This window comes from Anomaloglossus baeobatrachus, chromosome 5 (genome assembly GCF_048569485.1).
Source record: "Anomaloglossus baeobatrachus isolate aAnoBae1 chromosome 5, aAnoBae1.hap1, whole genome shotgun sequence".
Lineage (NCBI taxonomy): Eukaryota > Metazoa > Chordata > Amphibia > Anura > Aromobatidae > Anomaloglossus > Anomaloglossus baeobatrachus.
The window spans coordinates 205,079,473-205,099,804 of NC_134357.1; the positions used below are offsets into that span (position 1 = coordinate 205,079,473).

At 43.7% G+C, this 20,332-nt stretch overlaps 1 protein-coding gene across 2 annotated transcripts in view; it reads right to left on the bottom strand.

Moving 5' to 3' along the window:
* Nucleotides 1-10,570: 10,570 nt before the first annotated feature.
* The window catches only part of ADK (adenosine kinase), a 639,077-nt gene continuing 629,315 nt past the window's right edge, over nucleotides 10,571-20,332 (bottom strand). For both annotated transcript variants that reach the window (XM_075347320.1, XM_075347321.1), the window contains exons 10-11: nucleotides 13,622-13,708; nucleotides 10,571-11,651 (exon numbers count right to left, since the gene is read on the bottom strand). In XM_075347320.1, coding sequence (XP_075203435.1) covers nucleotides 11,527-11,651; nucleotides 13,622-13,708 — 212 coding nt within the window. In that variant the 3' untranslated portion in view covers nucleotides 10,571-11,526. The remainder of the gene's footprint in view (nucleotides 11,652-13,621; nucleotides 13,709-20,332) is intronic.

Here is a 20,332-nt window from a genome sequence, read left to right on the forward strand (position 1 = left end):
AGTACTGAGGTATACAGCACTGGGGTGCTTGGGACAGACAGTACTGAGGTATACAGCACTGGTGTGCTTGGGACAGACAGTACTGAGGTATACAGCACTGGGGTGCTTGGGACAGACAGTACTGAGGTATACAGCACTGGTGTGCTTGGGACAGATAGCACTGAGGTATACAGCACTGGGGTGCTTGGGACAGATAGCATACCTCCCAACTTTTGAAGAAAGGAAAGAGGGACAAACTATGCGGCGTGTGCAGTGGCAACTTTTGACCACGCCCCTAGCCACACCCATTTGGCGGTCAGGGTCATTCAGCAGATGCCCCGGACTGTTCGTTAATAGTCATAGCAGCCAGAATGTTCTTATATTTCTGTGTGTCACTATATGACATTGCTTATTTGTGCCTATAAATCAGTGTTCACACGCTGCATAAATCCGGTGTTTTTTATTTCTGCCGCTGTCTACACTAACAATCTTCTCTGTTTTTTCCATTTTTGCTGCATTTTTTCTGGCTTTTCTCCATTGATTAATGCGTTTTTGGTTCAGATGTGAATCTGTGTTGTTTAGTGTTTTTATTGTACTGAGAAGCTTTTTCCTGGGGTTTTTTCAGCTCCACATAGAAACCTCCAGAGAATAAAAAGCATCAAAACCGCAGCGTTCAGCGGCGTCTTCTCATGGAATCCACTTTACTTGGACAATTAAACACAGCGGAATAAATGTGCAAAAAAACAGCAGGAAAAAAATGCAGCATTTACACTACATGTGAACACGGACTAAATGTCCAAGCAAATGTATGAGACGTAATGAAATCTCCGCTCCTGGTGCCTCTAAAGGCACTGCTGAACTGCGCGGATTTGGTGTTTTTTTTCTTTATAAGCTTCAGGACTCACATCTGCACAATACGTATCAAATAAAGGGACAATGCATAAAAAACACCGCAAACACAATAATCAGAGGAGATTGTTATTGCACTCGTGGTGCGGACAGCAGCAGAAAAAAAAAAAAAACACATTTACGCTTCGTGTGAACACGGCCTCAGTGATAAATTACATTTTTTTATGGGTTTTTCTAAAGAAAAATAATAAATTGCGCCATTTTTTTCCCGCCATTTACCGATCCCCATCAATAATCTGATCGCTGAGTTGTTCGGGTCGTTACGATTACAGGGACACCAAATATGTCCATGTTATTTGCTGATTTGTGATGTTTATTATTTTATAAAAAAGTGCAATAAAATTACATTATTCCATTTTTTTTTTTAGCAATTTTATTAGAAGAAAAAAAACCCCTCTTCCTCTCTCTCTAGAATACAGGAGATAGAGACACTGCTCTGTACAATGGAGCTGTGTCCTGTGCAATCTGCTGTGTAGGCTGCATTGTAGGTTCATTTATGTAAAAATCCTCCCTCTGACATCATCAATCCTAGTGGCTCAACAGCTTAGAGCAGCTAGAAAGGCTAGGAGGCTGCTGGACACTAGTTTGAAAGTTGCTGGTTTGAATCCAAGCTGGTGAAAAAAAAAAAAATTATTTGTATTTTTTTTCCTCATTTCTTCATAAGTTTTATGGGAAGAAATTAATCTGACTCCTTCACCTACAAACAGATGCAGTATTTATCTATCCATCCTCTATCCTTCTATCTTCTATCTAATCTATCCTCTATCCTTCATCCTCTATCTTCTATCCTTCTATCTAATCTATCCTTCATCCTCTAGCCTCTATCTATCCTCTATCCATCTATCCTCTAACATCTATCCTATCTAATCTATCCTATATCCTTCTATCTAATCTATCCTTCATCCTCTATCTAATCTATCCTCTTTTTATCCTATCTAATCTATCCTCTACCCTATCTAATATATCCTCTAGCCTTCTATATAATTATCCTCTCTCCTATTCTATCTAATCTATCATATATCCTCTATCCTCTATCTTCTATCTTATCTGTCCTCTATCCGTCATCCTCTATCTTCTATCCTTCTATCCTCTATCCTTCATCCTCTATCCTCTCTTCTATCCTTCTAATCTATCCTCCATCCATCTAATCTATCCTCCATCCATCTAGTCTATCCTCCATCCATCCATCTAATCTATCATCCATCCCTCCCCTCCCTCCTTCCCTCTGTCTCTCCATCCCTCCCTCTGTCCATCCATCCATCTTTGCAGCTGGATAATCTACTTCTGATTTCTCTACTGCAGTATAGAGGTTAAGATTACCAAATTTTCCTATGTTTTACAATACGGGCAGTGGCTCAGTGGTAGAGCTGCTGCCTATGGAACAATGAGCTTTCACAGTTCACAGGTTTGAGTCCCAGCTGATAATCCTGATAATTTAATTTATTCACTGCACTGAGGGGAGGAGCCGGGACATCAGCTGTGAGCCATGGGAGTGCGGGGACATACCTCAAAAATAGTGGCAGTCTCGCAGAATCCGGGACGGTTGGGAGGTATGGATAGTACTGACGTATACAGCACTGGGGTGCTTGGGACAGATAGTACTGAGGTATACAGCACTGGGGTGCTTGGGACAGACAGTACTGAGGTATACAACACTGGGGTGCTTGGAACAGACAGTACTGAGGTATACAGCACTGGTGGGCTTGGGACAGATAGTACTGAGTTATACAGCACTGGGGTGCTTGGGACAGACAGTACTGAGGTATACAGCACTGGTGTGCTTGGGACAGACAGTACTGTGGTATACAGCACTGGGGTGCTTGGGACAGACAGTATTGAGGTATACAGCACTGGTGTGCTTGGGACAGATAGTACTGAGGTATACAGCACTGGGGTGCTTGGGACAGACAGTACTGAGGTATACAGCACTGGGGTGCTTGGGACAGACAGTACTGAGGTATACAGCACTGGGGTGCTTGGGACAGACAGTACTGAGGTATACAGAACTGGTGTGCTTGGGACAGACAGTACTGAGCTATACAGCACTGGGGTGCTTGGGACAGACAGTACTGAGGTATACAGCACTGGGGTGCTTGGGACAGACAGTACTGAGGTATACAGCACTGGTGTGCTTGGGACAGACAGTACTGAGGTATACAGCACTGGTGTGCTTGGGACAGACAGTACTGAGGTATACAGCACTGGTGTGCTTGGGACAGACAGTACTGAGGTATACAGCACTGGTGTGCTTGGGACAGACAGTACTGAGGTATACAGCACTGGTGTGCTTGGGACAGACAGCACTGAGGTATACAGCACTGGTGTGCTTGGGACAGACAGTACTGAAGTATACAGCACTGGGGTGCTTGGGACAGATAGTACTGAGGTATACAGCACTGGGGTGCTTGGAACAGACAGTACTGAGGTATACAGCACTGGGGTGCTTGGGACAGACAGTACTGAGGTATACAGCACTGGGGTGCTTGGGACAGACAGTACTGAGGTATACAGCACTGGGGTGCTTGGAACAGACAGTACTGAGGTATACAGCACTGGGGTGCTTGGAACAGACAGTACTGAGGTATACAGCACTGGGGTGCTTGGGACAGACAGTACTGAGGTATACAGCACTGGGGTGCTTGGAACAGACAGTACTGAGGTATACAGCACTGGTGTGCTTGGGACAGACAGTACTGAGGTATACAGCACTGGTGTGCTTGGGACAGACCGTACTGAGGTATACAGCACTGGTGTGCTTGGGACAGACCGTACTGAGGTATACAGCACTGGTGTGCTTGGGACAGACAGTACTGAGGTATACAGCACTGGGGTGCTTGGGACAGACAGTACTGAGGTATACAGCACTGGTGTGCTTGGGACAGATAGCACTGAGGTATACAGCACTGGGGTGCTTGGGACAGACAGTACTGAGGTATACAGCACTGGGGTGCTTGGGACAGACAGTACTGAGGTATACAGCACTGGTGTGCTTGGGACAGATAGCATACCTCCCAACTTTTGAAGAAAGGAAAGAGGGACAAACTATGCGGCGTGTGCAGTGGCAACTTTTGACCACGCCCCTAGCCACACCCATTTGGCGGTCAGGGTCATTCAGCAGATGCCCCGGACTGTTCGTTAATAGTCATAGCAGCCAGAATGTTCTTATATTTCTGTGTGTCACTATATGACATTGCTTATTTGTGCCTATAAATCAGTGTTCACACGCTGCATAAATCCGGTGTTTTTTATTTCTGCCGCTGTCTACACTAACAATCTTCTCTGTTTTTTCCATTTTTGCTGCATTTTTTCTGGCTTTTCTCCATTGATTAATGCGTTTTTGGTTCAGATGTGAATCTGTGTTGTTTAGTGTTTTTATTGTACTGAGAAGCTTTTTCCTGGGGTTTTTTCAGCTCCACATAGAAACCTTCAGAGAATAAAAAGCATCAAAACCGCAGCGTTCAGCGGCGTCTTCTCATGGAATCCACTTTACTTGGACAATTAAACACAGCGGAATAAATGTGCAAAAAAACAGCAGGAAAAAAATGCAGCATTTACACTACATGTGAACACGGACTAAATGTCCAAGCAAATGTATGAGACGTAATGAAATCTCCGCTCCTGGTGCCTCTAAAGGCACTGCTGAACTGCGCGGATTTGGTGTTTTTTTTCTTTATAAGCTTCAGGACTCACATCTGCACAATACGTATCAAATAAAGGGACAATGCATAAAAAACACCGCAAACACAATAATCAGAGGAGATTGTTATTGCACTCGTGGTGCGGACAGCAGCAGAAAAAAAAAAAACACATTTACGCTTCGTGTGAACACGGCCTCAGTGATAAATTACATTTTTTTATGGGTTTTTCTAAAGAAAAATAATAAATTGCGCCATTTTTTTCCCGCCATTTACCGATCCCCATCAATAATCTGATCGCTGAGTTGTTCGGGTCGTTACGATTACAGGGACACCAAATATGTCCATGTTATTTGCTGATTTGTGATGTTTATTATTTTATAAAAAAGTGCAATAAAATTACATTATTCCATTTTTTTTTTTTTTTAGCAATTTTATTAGAAGAAAAAAAACCCCTTTTCCTCTCTCTCTAGAATACAGGAGATAGAGACGCTGCTCTGTACAATGGAGCTGTGTCCTGTGCAATCTGCTGTGTAGGCTGCATTGTAGGTTCATTTATGTAAAAATCCTCCCTCTGACATCATCAATCCTAGTGGCTCAACAGCTTAGAGCAGCTAGAAAGGCTAGGAGGCTGCTGGACACTAGTTTGAAAGTTGCTGGTTTGAATCCAAGCTGTTGAAAAAAAAAAAAATTATTTGTATTTTTTTTCCTCATTTCTTCATAAGTTTTATGGGAAGAAATTAATCTGACTCCTTCACCTACAAACAGATGCAGTATTTATCTATCCATCCTCTATCCTTCTATCTTCTATCTAATCTATCCTCTATCCTTCATCCTCTATCTTCTATCCTTCTATCTAATCTATCCTTCATCCTCTAGCCTCTATCTATCCTCTATCCATCTATCCTCTAACATCTATCCTATCTAATCTATCCTATATCCTTTTATCTAATCTATCCTTCATCCTCTATCTAATCTATCCTCTTTCTATCCTATCTAATCTATCCTCTATCCTATCTAATCTATCCTATATCTTCTATCCTATCTAATCTATCCTCTACCCTATCTAATATATCCTCTAGCCTTCTATATAATTATCCTCTCTCCTATTCTATCTAATCTATCATATATCCTCTATCTTCTATCTTATCTGTCCTCTATCCGTCATCCTCTATCTTCTATCCTTCTATCCTCTATCCTTCTATCCTCTATCCTTCATCCTCTATCCTCTCTTCTATCCTTCATCCTCTATCCTCCATCCATCTAATCTATCCTCCATCCATCTAGTCTATCCTCCATCCATCCATCTAATCTATCATCCATCCCTCCCCTCCCTCCTTCCCTCTGTCTCTCCATCCCTCCCTCTGTCCATCCATCCATCTTTGCAGCTGGATAATCTACTTCTGATTTCTCTACTGCAGTATAGAGGTTAAGATTACCAAATTTTCCTATGTTTTACAATACGGGCAGTGGCTCAGTGGTAGAGCTGCTGCCTATGGAACAATGAGCTTTCACAGTTCACAGGTTTGAGTCCCAGCTGATAATCCTGATAATTTAATTTATTCACTGCACTGAGGGGAGGAGCCGGGACATCAGCTGTGAGCCGTGGGAGTGCGGGGACATACCTCAAAAATAGTGGCAGTCTCGCAGAATCCGGGACGGTTGGGAGGTATGGATAGTACTGACGTATACAGCACTGGGGTGCTTGGGACAGATAGTACTGAGGTATACAGCACTGGGGTGCTTGGGACAGACAGTACTGAGGTATACAGCACTGGTGTGCTTGGGACAGACAGTACTGAGGTATACAGCACTGGTGTGCTTGGGACAGATAGTACTGAGTTATACAGCACTGGGGTGCTTGGGACAGACAGTACTGAGGTATACAGCACTGGTGTGCTTGGGACAGACAGTACTGAGGTATACAGCACTGGGGTGCTTGGGACAGATAGTACTGAGTTATACAGCACTGGGGTGCTTGGGACAGACAGTACTGAGGTATACAGCACTGGTGTGCTTGGGACAGACAGTACTGAGGTATACAGCACTGGTGTGCTTGGGACAGACAGTACTGAGGTATACAGCACTGGGGTGCTTGGAACAGACAGTACTGAGGTATACAGCACTGGTGTGCTTGGGACAGATAGTACTGAATTATACAGCACTGGGGTGCTTGGGACAGACAGTACTGAGGTATACAGCACTGGTGTGCTTGGGACAGACAGTACTGAGGTATACAGCACTGGGGTGCTTGGAACAGACAGTACTGAGGTATACAGCACTGGTGTGCTTGGGACAGATAGTACTGAATTATACAGCACTGGGGTGCTTGGGACAGACAGTACTGAGGTATACAGCACTGGTGTGCTTGGGACAGACAGTACTGAGGTATACAGCACTGGGGTGCTTGGAACAGACAGTACTGAGGTATACAGCACTGGTGTGCTTGGGACAGACAGTACTGAGGTATACAGCACTGGGGTGCTTGGGACAGACAGTACTGAGGTATACAGCACTGGTGTGCTTGGGACAGACAGTACTGAGGTATACAGCACTGGGGTGCTTGGGACAGACAGTACTGAGGTATACAGCACTGGGGTGCTTGGGACAGACAGTACTGAGGTATACAGCACTGGGGTGCTTGGGACAGATAGTACTGAGGTATACAGCACTGGGGTGCTTGGAACAGACAGTACTGAGGTATACAGCACTGGGGTGCTTGGGACAGACAGTACTGAGGTATACAGCACTGGGGTGCTTGGGACAGACAGTACTGAGGTATACAGCACTGGTGTGCTTGGGACAGATAGCATACCTCCCAACTTTTGAAGAAAGGAAAGAGGGACAAACTATGCGGCGTGTGCAGTGGCAACTTTTGACCACGCCCCTAGCCACACCCATTTGGCGGTCAGGGTCATTCAGCAGATGCCCCGGACTGTTCGTTAATAGTCATAGCAGCCAGAATGTTCTTATATTTCTGTGTGTCACTATATGACATGTTGCTTATTTGTGCCTATAAATCAGTGTTCACACGCTGCATAAATCCGGTGTTTTTTGTGTCGCTGTCTGCACCAAACTACACACTAACAATCTTCTCTGTTTTTTCCATTTTTGCTGCATTTTTTCTGGCTTTTCTCCATTGATTAATGCGTTTTTGGTTCAGATGTGAATCTGTGTTGTTTTTTAGTGTTTTTATTGTACTGAGAAGCTTTTTCCTGGGGTTTTTTCAGCTCCACATAGAAACCTCCAGAGAATAAAAAGCATCAAAACCGCAGCGTTCAGCGGCGTCTTCTCATGGAATCCACTTTACTTGGACAATTAAACACAGCGGAATAAATGTGCAAAAAAACAGCAGGAAAAAAATGCAGCATTTACACTACATGTGAACACGGACTAAATGTCCAAGCAAATGTATGAGACGTAATGAAATCTCCGCTCCTGGTGCCTCTAAAGGCACTGCTGAACTGCGCGGATTTGGTGTTTTTTTTCTTTATAAGCTTCAGGACTCACATCTGCACAATACGTATCAAATAAAGGGACAATGCATAAAAAACACCGCAAACACAATAATCAGAGGAGATTGTTATTGCACTCGTGGTGCGGACAGCAGCAGAAAAAAAAAAAACACATTTACGCTTCGTGTGAACACGGCCTCAGTGATAAATTACATTTTTTTATGGGTTTTTCTAAAGAAAAATAATAAATTGCGCCATTTTTTTCCCGCCATTTACCGATCCCCATCAATAATCTGATCGCTGAGTTGTTCGGGTCGTTACGATTACAGGGACACCAAATATGTCCATGTTATTTGCTGATTTGTGATGTTTATTATTTTATAAAAAAGTGCAATAAAATTACATTATTCCATTTTTTTTTTTTTTTTAGCAATTTTATTAGAAGAAAAAAAACCCCTCTTCCTCTCTCTCTAGAATACAGGAGATAGAGACGCTGCTCTGTACAATGGAGCTGTGTCCTGTGCAATCTGCTGTGTAGGCTGCATTGTAGGTTCATTTATGTAAAAATCCTCCCTCTGACATCATCAATCCTAGTGGCTCAACAGCTTAGAGCAGCTAGAAAGGCTAGGAGGCTGCTGGACACTAGTTTGAAAGTTGCTGGTTTGAATCCAAGCTGGTGAAAAAAAAAAAATCTATTTGTATTTTTTTTCCTCATTTCTTCATAAGTTTTATGGGAAGAAATTAATCTGACTCCTTCACCTACAAACAGATGCAGTATTTATCTATCCATCCTCTATCCTTCTATCTTCTATCTAATCTATCCTCTATCCTTCATCCTCTATCTTCTATCCTTCTATCTAATCTATCCTTCATCCTCTATCTAATCTATCCTCTTTCTATCCTATCTAATCTACCCTCTATCCGCTATCTATCCTCTATCCTATCTAATCTATCCTCTATTCTCTATGCTTCTATCTAATCTATCCTCTATCTTTCATCCTTCTATCTAATCTATCCTCTGTCCTTCATAATCTATCTTCTTTCCTTCAATCTAATCTATCCTCTATCTTCTATGCTAGCTAATCTATTCTTTATCCTTCTAGCTAATCTATCCTCTATCCTATCTAATCTATCATCTATCCTATCTAATCTATCCTCTATCCTATCTAATCTATCCTCTATCCTATCTAATCTATCCTCTATCCTATCTAATCTATCCTATATCTTCTATCCTATCTAATCTATCCTCTACCCTATCTAATCTATCCTCTAGCCTTCTATATAATTATCCTCTCTCCTATTCTATCTAATCTATCATATATCCTCTATCCTCTATCTTCTATCTTATCTGTCCTCTATCCGTCATCCTCTATCTTCTATCCTCTATCCTTCATCCTCTATCCTCTCTTCTATCCTTCATCCTCTATCCTCCATCCATCTAATCTATCCTCCATCCATCTAGTCTATCCTCCATCCATCCATCTAATCTATCATCCATCCCTCCCCTCCCTCCTTCCCTCTGTCTCTCCATCCCTCCCTCTGTCCATCCATCCATCTTTGCAGCTGGATAATCTACTTCTGATTTCTCTACTGCAGTATAGAGGTTAAGATTACCAAATTTTCCTATGTTTTACAATACGGGCAGTGGCTCAGTGGTAGAGCTGCTGCCTATGGAACAATGAGCTTTCACAGTTCACAGGTTTGAGTCCCAGCTGATAATCCTGATAATTTAATTTATTCACTGCACTGAGGGGAGGAGCCGGGACATCAGCTGTGAGCCTTGGGAGTGCGGGGACAGACCTCAAAAATAGTGGCAGTCCCGCAGAATCCAGGACGGTTGGGAGGTATGGATAGTACTGATGTATACAGCACTGGGGTGCTTGGGACAGATAGTACTGAGTTATACAGCACTGGGGTGCTTGGGACAGATAGTACTGAGGTATACAGCACTGGGGTGCTTGGAACAGACAGTACTGAGGTATACAGCACTGGGGTGCTTGGGACAGACAGTACTGAGGTATATAGCACTGGGGTGCTTGGGACAGATAGTACTGAGGTATACAGCACTGGGGTGCGTGGGGCAAATAGTACTGAGGTATACAGCTCTGGGGTGCGTGGGGAAAATAGTACTGAGGTATACAGCTCTGGGGTGCTTGGGATAGATAGTACTGAGGTATACAGCTCTGGGGTGCATGGGGCAAATAATACTGGGGTTATACAGCTCTGGGGTGCTTGGGACAGATAGTACTGAGGTATACAGCTCGGGTGCGTGGGACAGATAGTACTGAGGTATACAGCTCGGGTGCGTGGGACAGATAGTACTGAGGCATACAGCTCTGGGGTGTGTGGGGCAAATAATACTGAGGTATACAGTTCTGGGGTGGAGAGGATGACATACAGCTCGGCGGTATGTTCATGTTTTGGTTCCTATGTGGGTTAAGCCTACAATGTATGGGCTCCTTCCATTTTAGGGGGCGTGACCAGCTTCATTACAGGAGCCCGTACATTTTAGCACTGAATATAATACTAAATCTTTAAGAATGTGTAAGTACTATGTCAAAAAAGCTAAGAAGGAGAAATTCTACAAGTAATTTCTGTTTATTTGTCAGTATCAAATTACACATTGTATTACAGAGACTGTGCTAACATCACATACTAATAAAAAAGGAAGGGGGAGGAAAGAGACAAAAGCTTTCTTCAAAATGGTTAATAAACTGTGCGTTTTCATCCAAACACTGCAATGGAGGATAGCACACGGCTTCAAGCACAGGGTGCTGACTTCCATTGATCATGCCGGGATTTAAAATACATTTTGGCATACCACGTTTAATAAATCAAGACCATCCCGCTTGAATAATTCTGTACCTGATTCTGACAGTATTTGCACCATCATTAAATAAAGAGAACATAAAAATCATCTGTAGCTTACACTGAGGACACTGATAAAAGAAGGTCATTGGATTAGAAAAGTGGTCTAAGCTCTGCATCGTTCACCATGTCTTCATGTGATTCCAAACAGGTCATTCAGCACCAGACCACCGACTGCTATGAAATCCATGCACATGGGAACATGGTGGTACAGACATGCCAACTCTGCACTGAATATATGAGAACAATAAATGCTAGCGACCAGTGTGCACGTATAGTTCAGTTTGTTCCCTATATCTGCCAATGGGGCCTAAGGAATTGGGTAATTAATGTGATCTTACACCAATCAGAAGACCTCCTGTCAGGTGGAGTCCCAGAGGGGGCACCTCCACCTAACTGACATTTATGGCATGTTCATAGGATAACCTAAACAGGTCCCTTCTGAAACATCCTTTGAAATATTGAAGGTCAATTATGTTAGCCAGTTTTTTTTTAAGTTTTACCTCCCCAAATACTGAACAAGCGGCAATGGTGCAGAGGTAGAGCGGTATGGGGGAGGGCTCATAGTACGATTTATTTAAGGTTACAAAGAAAAAAAATACAAGTTTCCTTTATCGGTTTGTGAAAAGGTGACGGTGGAAGTAGGGTCTTCAAGGTATGTGGCTGACAGGTTTTCTCCCTTATTTGAAGTCTGGTTTTTCTGGGAAAGTACAACCAGCCCTTCTGATGACGACATTAGCAGAATAATGGCCAGCTCTAATACACTCTTCTGTGGGTTTGTCAGACACCAACTGAGAGAGGAAACCTGGAAGAAAAAAGTAGGCACATGATTAAATGTCCTAGTACTGAAGGGAAAAGGCTGCAATAATCTAAGCAAACATCACAAGGGTGCGTCAACAAACAAGTAATAAAAACAACTGGAGGTGGGTTTGTAGTAGGGTTTTATTACTGGAAAATATAAATAAAAAAAGGAAACAAAAAAAAAATAAAAACAAAAATTGCTGAATGACCAATTACCTCAATACAAATAATCTGATAAAATAATCCTTAAAGAATTTATTAGCTAAGGGTCGTTTCCCACAGGCAGATATATTACCCCAGATCGCTAATACAGCAAATCAATTGATTACTTGCATTTATGCGTTTCAGTACTTGTTCATTCCCTCCTCTCATTTTCTATCACAAGTAACAGATGCATACCTGTTTATGGGAGGTGGTATGCTGAGGATAAACAAGGTTGTTTGTGTCACCCTATACGACAAATGAGAAGATCATTTCTATGCCGGGCAGCAGTGGTCACCCCATATAAAAGGCTACTAAAGGAGTTGTCCGGTCTAAATCCAGACTTTGGGACCGCAGACTTGAGAATCCTCACATCGCACACACTGTGTGGATTCCCGGTGTCAGAGCCGGGAACGGTGGTCACATGGATGCTAGTATGCAATATGCTTCCACCCACATTCTGACTCAATGCAAGTATATAAGCATATCGCATGCTCACGGCCATGTGACTGCCGTTCCCAGCTCGGAGACCAGAGAATCCTCACAACGTGCAGTGCATGCGAGAATTCACAATAGAGTGACTGCCGACTTGTGGATTTAGACTGGACACCACTTTATATTCTGGCTAGTCCCCAATCTGGGGGTGCTCACTGTTTTATTAAACAAAAAGAGCAGTTCCAGAAAGGTGATAAGTGCTCTGTAAAACGTCCTTTTTATAAGTTGAAATTGCCCCCCATAATAACCTTTTCAATTTTTGAAAAGCATTTGCTAATGTTCAACAGCAATGTTGATAATTGGGTTGATATTCGGCTCAAAAGTAATAATGTGCAGAAATTCCTAATTCTATTTTGTAGTAGTGGTTCATATGCTATGAAGCATCAACAAAGGTTGCAGGTCTCCTGACCCAAACTCATCAGGCTCATAAGCATATAATAAGGCTGCCAACTTCTGTTAGGAGATCCACAGCCAGTCCGTGCATCATGGTGTTTACTAGGATCGCGATTGGATCTGTAAATTTGGCCTTAGAACACAAACTGTTATGTGGGATCAATCGTTCTTGCTCATACACACAAGAAGGGGGTCAGTCCGACACCCTGCCAAGTTCCTCCTGATACGCACAAGCAGGGGGTCAGTCCGACACCCTACCATGTTCCTCCTCATACACGCAAGCAGAGGGTCAGTCAGACACCCTGCCATGTTCCTATATTCCTCCTCATACACACAAGCAGAGAGTCAGTGCGACGCCCTGCCATGTTCCTCCTCATACACATAACCAGAGGGTCAGTCCGAAACCCTACCATGTTCCTCCTCATACACACAAGCAGAGGGTCAGTCAGACACCCTGCCATGTTCCTCCTCATACACACAAGCAGAGGGTCAGTCCGACACCCTACCATGTTCCTCCTCATACACACAAGCAGAGGGTCAGTCCGACACCCTACCATGTTCCTCCTCATACACACAAGCAGAGGGTCAGTCCGACACCCTACCATGTTCCTCCTCATACACACAAGCAGAGGGTCAGTCAAACACCCTGCCATGTTCCTCCTCATACACACAAGCAGAGGGTCAGTCAGACACCATGTTCCTGTACGGGTGCAGTGCACTGCCATGGCATGCTTCTTATAAAAATCATCATCCTACAATAGAAGCAAAGCTTTAAGGTGAGCCTCCAGGGTTTTTTTTTTCAGTACAGATCCTTTAAGCACTTATAGAAAATAGAATGAAAAAAATCTACAATTAAAATAAAATGACAAAGCAAAAGTAGCTTACCTCCAACAAAAGCATCCCCTGCTCCATTGGTATCTACAATTTTACTCTGGTCAATTTCTAACACAGGGAATGACACAACTTCATCAGCTGGAGAGAAAACAAATAAACTATGTCACATAGTGATGTGGATTATACCTACATCGCGTGTCATTGACAATTTACAATGCAAAAACGTTTATCCAGGACATTGCCAATGGACATCGGAAAATTAAGCGGTATGGACAATGTAAAAACCTATGGAAAGCACTGAAGAAAGCAGCACATCTTCAAGGCTGTATCCACACGTCCATGTGACACATCCTAGCGCTACCTATTATTTTCTCGGACAGCACACTGACCCATAGAAATTTATTGAGCCATAGATGCATCTGTGTTACACACGTCTCACTGAGGTGGTCGCCTCATTTTGCCAGTTTCTCCTCAATGAGGCTTTTTACCATATTATTGGTATTCATCTCTGCAACGAATTGTCTCTAGATTTTGTTTACTGGTATGTAATTACTGTGCAGTGTTATTATTTGCACTCTGGCTATTTCTCTTATGTGGAGCATGGCTTGGGTAGCCCTGTGGTCTTGTATCGTGGACAGGGGCGGGTATTAATATGCATTATTCGTTCCTTGCTTAATTCTTCTTGGTCTCTAATTTACATATTTGGTGGGGCCCACCTACTTTACTAGGCTGGAGCCACATGGTGATATGTCATGCAACAGAAATTATCACACAAGTCAGAAAACCACAAAACACTTGTGCAACTTCCATGCGACTGGCAGGTACGAGACTATTTTTGAGCTGTGATTAGGATGTAAAAAGAAAGAACAAAAAAACAAGTTGAATGTGATATACTTGCCATAGACTTGATTGCCACTCAGATACAACTCGCGAAAAACGGCAGAAGAAGCAACATAGTCCATGTGCAGTTGGTTGCAATGCGAGAGCATTGGAAATCATTAGATGTGATTTCATAATGAAGCACTGCAATTTCACTTTCTCATGACATGTCAACAGACAGCCCCCATTATAGTCTATGAAACCAGTCAGGTATCATTGGTTTCAGTCATACCGTATGCAGGTTTTGGCACTGCCAATATTTTCTCTTTTGCATTCCTAATAGTAAATATATTTATTGTTCTCAGTAAGAGAAACAAAATGATGATAATCTTGCAGACATTTTTAATAACTAAGGCTGCTTTCACACATCCGGTTTATGCTGAGCGGCACAATACGGCGCTTTGCAGAAAAAAAACGCAACCTTTTTTTGCCGCCGATTGCGTTTTTCCGCATAGACTTGCATTAGCGCTGTATTGTGCCTCATGGCCTTGCGTTGCATCCGGTTTTTGCCCATATTTAGCCCATACGGCGGCCGGATGGAACGTTGCCTGGCACGTTTTTTTGTGCGGCGAAAAAAACGCATTGCGCCGGATCAGGCAATTTACAATGCAAGCCTATGGACGCCGGATGCAGGGTCCTACGGCAAAAAACGCATCCGACCGCCGGATGCGTTTTTTTGCCCTGCGCATGCTCAGTATCAAACCGCATCCGTCAAAAAACGGACAGGCCACATGGGAAAAACTTATGCAACGGATCCGTTTTTTTTCGCAGCATCCGTTGCATAGGTTTTTGAACCGGATTGAGCAGCACTGCAAAAACCGGATGTGTGAAAGCAGCCTAACAAAAATAAAATCTATGATGTTACAAAGCGATCTTTCCAGACTAGTACTTAGGTCTCCGTCAGGTTTCATATAACAAAGTATCTAAAGAAACACAACCACATATACAGCGTTCAGCATCAATCAGTAAACGCCAACAGATTTCTCAGAAAACCATAAGGCTAGGTTCACACATTGCGTTTTTTTTCTGCAGCAAAACTTGATTTCTTGGCACTAATAAAGCTGCGTTTTTGCTGCTTTTTGGTGTACTTTTCTACAGTACATGTTTAACACCTTAATGACCGCTGATACACCTTTTAACGGCGGTCGTTGAGGACCCTTATTCCTCAGCAACGTTTTTTAGCAACACGGAGGAATAAGCAAATATCGTGGCTTCGTACATGGAAATCTCGAGGGTGTAAACTGTACATGACAGCTAACACCCACAGGCATCGGCCCTGACTGGTTTTGGAACCGATCAGGGCTGACTAACCCCTTAAACACTGATGTCATTCACAACAGCGGTATCTTAAGTGGTTAAATAGGGATTAAAAGCCCCCTTAAGCTGGGTTCACACTAAGCGACAGCGACAACGACGTCGCTGTTACGTCACCATTTTCGGTGACGTAACAGCGACCATGTAAGTCGCTGTTATGATCGCTGCTTAGCTGTCAAACACAGCGACGCAGCAGCGATCATAACGTCGCTACATGTGCAGAGAGCAGGGAGCCGCGCTTAGCGCTGGCTCCTTGCTCTCCTAGGTACAGTACACATCGGGTTAATTAACCCGATGTGTGCTGCAGCTACATGTCACAGTGCAGAGAGCAGGGAGCCGCCGCGCTTAGCGCTGGCTCCTTGCTCTCCTAGGTACAGTACACATCGGGTTAATTAACCCGATGTGAGCTGCAGCTACATGTCACAGTGCAGAGAGCAGGGAGCCGCGCGCACTGCTTAGCGCTGGCTCCTTGCTCTCCTTGCTACAGTATACATCGGGTTAATTACCTGATGTGTACTGCAGCCACATGTGCAGACAGCAGGAGCCGGCACTGGCAGCAAGAGCGGAGGCTGGTAACTAAGGTAAATATCGGGTAACCAGGGAAAGGTCTTCCCTTGGTTACCCGATGTTTACGCTGGTTACAACTTACCGCAGCTGCCAGACGCCGCCTCCTGCTCCTTGCTCGCTTCATTTCGTCGCTCTCTCTCGCTGTCACACACAGCGATGTGTGTGTCACAGCGGGAGAGTGACGACCAAAAAATGAAGCTGGACATTCAGCAACGACTGGCGACCTCACAGCAGGGGCCAGGTCGTTGCTGGATGTCACACACAGCGACAGCGACGGGACGTCGCTGCAACGTCACAGAAAATGGTGACGTAGCAGCGACGTCGTTGTCGCTGTGTGTGACACCAGCTTAAGGCAGGATCGGCTCCCTCGCGATGACCTATAAGATGCCGAGTCTTACAGGTTTTCTGAGTCACTGACACAGATCTCAAGTGCTGCTGTATATGAGTGCAGCAACACGAGATCAAAGTGAGAAAAAAATAATGTCCCTCGTGGGACATGGTGAAAAAAATAAAAAAAGTTAAACAATGTTTAACAAAGAAAAGAAAACACAAAAAAAAGCACACACATCACGAAAACCCGTTTTGCCACTAAAAACATAGCTTTTGAGTTCAAACAAAAATAAACAAGAAAGCGTACACATAATTGGTATCACCGTGTCTGGAACGACCCGATCTACAAAAATGTCACAAGACTTATTCTGTTAGACGAATACCGTAAAAAACAAAAACAAACAAAAACAAGCCAAAAAAATAGCATTTCTTTATTATACTAAGGCGGGCTTTACACGTTGCGACATCGCTACCAATATATCGTCGGGGTCACGTTGTTGGTGACGCACATCCGGCGCCGGTAGTGATATCACAATGTGTAAATCCTAGGTGTGACGATGAACAAGCGTAAAAAAAAAAAATCGCTGATCACGTCGTTCATTTCCATAATGTCGTTACTGCTGCAGATACGATGTTGTTTGTCATTCCTGCAGCACCACACATCTCTGTGTGTGACACCGCAGGAACGACAAACATCTCCTTACCTGGGTCCACCGGCAAAGCGGAAGGGAGAAGGTGGGTGGGATGTTATGTCCCGCTCATCTCCGCCCCTCCGCTTCTATTGGCCGGCCGCTTAGTGACGTCGCGGCGACGGCGCTGTGACGCCGAACGCACCTCCCCCTTGAAGGAGGGATTGTTTGACGGTCACAGCGAAATCGCCGACCAGGTATGTGCGTGTGAAGCTGCCGTAGCGATAATGTTCGCAGCAAGCACCAGATATCGCATGTACGACGGGGGCGGGTGCTATCACGCTCGACATCGCTAGCAATTGCTAGCGATGTTGCAGCGTGTAAAGCCCGCCAAACACAAAAAAACAACGAAAAGCAATCAAAAAGGTATATTATGTATGTAAAACAATAAAAATGAAAATGCCTAACTACAAACTGTTCCACACAAAACAAGCCCCAATATGGTTTATTTTAAAAAGTTACAGCTCAGAATATGGCGATGCAAAAACAAATTAATTTTTCTAAAATACAGATTTTAGTGTGTAAAAGTAGCAAACCATAGAAAAAGCAATATAAGTCTGATATTGCTGTAACCATACTGACCTGAACAATAAATTGGTCTTTTCACTTTTACAAAAAAAAACAAAATTATAAAAAAGACAAAGTAAATTGCTGGTTTTTGTTCACACTTCATCTGAAAAATTAGAATAAAATGCAATAAAAAAATGTATGTTCCCCAAAACTAACCTCTAAAAATATCCAACTCGTAGCGCAAAAAATAAGCCCCCATACAGCCCTCTTTGCTAAAAGAAATAAATAAAAATAAAGTTACAGCTCTCAGAATGTTGAGAAAAAAAATCCTATAAAAAAAAAAAGCATTTTACTGTGTGATAGAAGCAGAACATAAAAAACTCATAAATCTGGTATCGCTGTAATCGCCCTGACCTGCAGAAAAAAAAATCCATCCTGTCACTAATGCCACACGCTGAACCGCAGAACAATAAAAATAAGAACTATTCTTGTACTGATGTCTATTGCTTCATTCTGACTCCCAAAAATCGGAATTGGGCTTGGCTGATATTTATCCTACGCTCTCTGAGCGTTTTGTTAGGGTTTCTGTGTAAATCCGAAAAAACACGATTCAGACAAAACTCCTGTTGGAGCCACTCTAATGAGGCAGATGCAGACACTTTGGACGCCGTCTGGTTTCTTATTTGGCACGACATGTCCCATTAATTTAAGCGTCTTTTTAGTGCACAAATGTGGACAACCACAGCTCTGTGCACACCTAAAATGATGGACACCAGAAAAACAGACGCCAAACGGAGTCCACAGTGTCTCAATCTGCCTCATTAGAGAAAGTGGTTCCGTCGGGGTTTCATCAGAACCACATTTTTGGGGGATTTACATGGAAACCCCGACATAAGTGCTCAGTGCAAAACACAAGAATGTGATCCAAACTTTAGAATATAAGTGATAAAAAAATATTCTGCACTCAAAACGTTACCACTAAAACCCCTAACTTATCCCGCACAAACCCAGCCGCCACTCAGGTCCATCATCTGTCACTGGAAATATCAAGGATCCCACATTACTCTGGAAAAGTGATATCGCTCCCAACTGCCAAATACAATCCAGTAATGTCTGTGCTCCAAAATATGAATGCCCCCCCCGTGCCTAAACCGCGCCGTAAGCGGCCACGTGTGTGGCATTATTGTAATTATTGTAGTCGGGGAATGCACTTAACAATTTACGTCTCTCCAGAAGCACAACCTGGACACAATGTATGGAGGAGCTACAATGTATGGGAACAAAGTATGGGCACTAAACTGGCATATATGTAATGCTCCAGAACAAGAGCGTGGTGTGGATGCTACAATATAGTCACTGCAGCCATAAATTATTTCAGAGATGCAATTTCTACAATGGGGTCAATTTTGGGTGTTTCTGCTGTTCTGACACCTTAGAGCAGACCTGGGCAAGGGGCGGCCCCCGCTGGTCACATCCGGCCCACCTACTCTCTGTGACCGGCCCGCCTGGCTCAGGGCGTCCCTGCTGGCCGGTCAGTGATGAGGGCAATCTGACCTGTTGTCCGGAGCTCCAGGCTCTGGGAGGCCCGTGGTCAGATTGCCCTCATCACACGCTGCGTGTCGCGTAGGAAACAGAGGACAGATCCTGCAGCTCCGCACAGTCAGTGCTGGTAGCAGAACGCAGGAATCTCTCCTCTGTTCCCGGTCCGGCACCTTTTTCTGTGACACACACGCGCCCTGATATCGTCAGTACGGCGCGCGTGTGTCATTTGAAAAGTTCCCGCCCGGCAGCAGAAGACGCTGCAGCGGCGGGGCCCGTACGGAGAGAGGCAGCGGCTCCTAGGAATACAGCGTTGGCGCAGCCTGGGCATGTGAAAGAGTAGCCGCTCAGCAGGGAACTCGTACGGAGGTGCCTGAGGAGGGGACAATAAGAAGAGAGGTGAGTGGTTAAAAGTAACCTGTGGGGACAATGGGGGGTGGGGGGGGGTTAACTGTTGACAAATATTTGGGGTGTAGTGGTGTAGTATATGGGAATATAGTTTTACAGGTGTGGTATATGGGGGGGTGTAGTGGTGTAGTATATAGTGGTGTAGTTTTATAGGGGTGTAGTATAATACAGGTGTATATAGGGGTCTATATACACCTGTATTATACTACACCCCTATATACACCTGTATTATACTACACCACTACACCCCTATATACACCTGTATAATACAGGTGTGTATAGGGGTGTAGTGCTGTAGTATAATTCAGGTGTAGTATATAGTGGTGTAGTATAATACAGGTGTATATAGTGATGTAGTGTAATACAGGTGTAGTATATAGTGGTGTAGTATAATACAGGAGTATATAGTGGTGTAGTATATAGTGGTGTAGTATAATACAGGTGTATATAGGGGTGTAGTGGTGTAGTATAATACAGGTGTTTATAGGTGTGTAGTATAATACAGGTGTATATAGGGGTGTAGGTG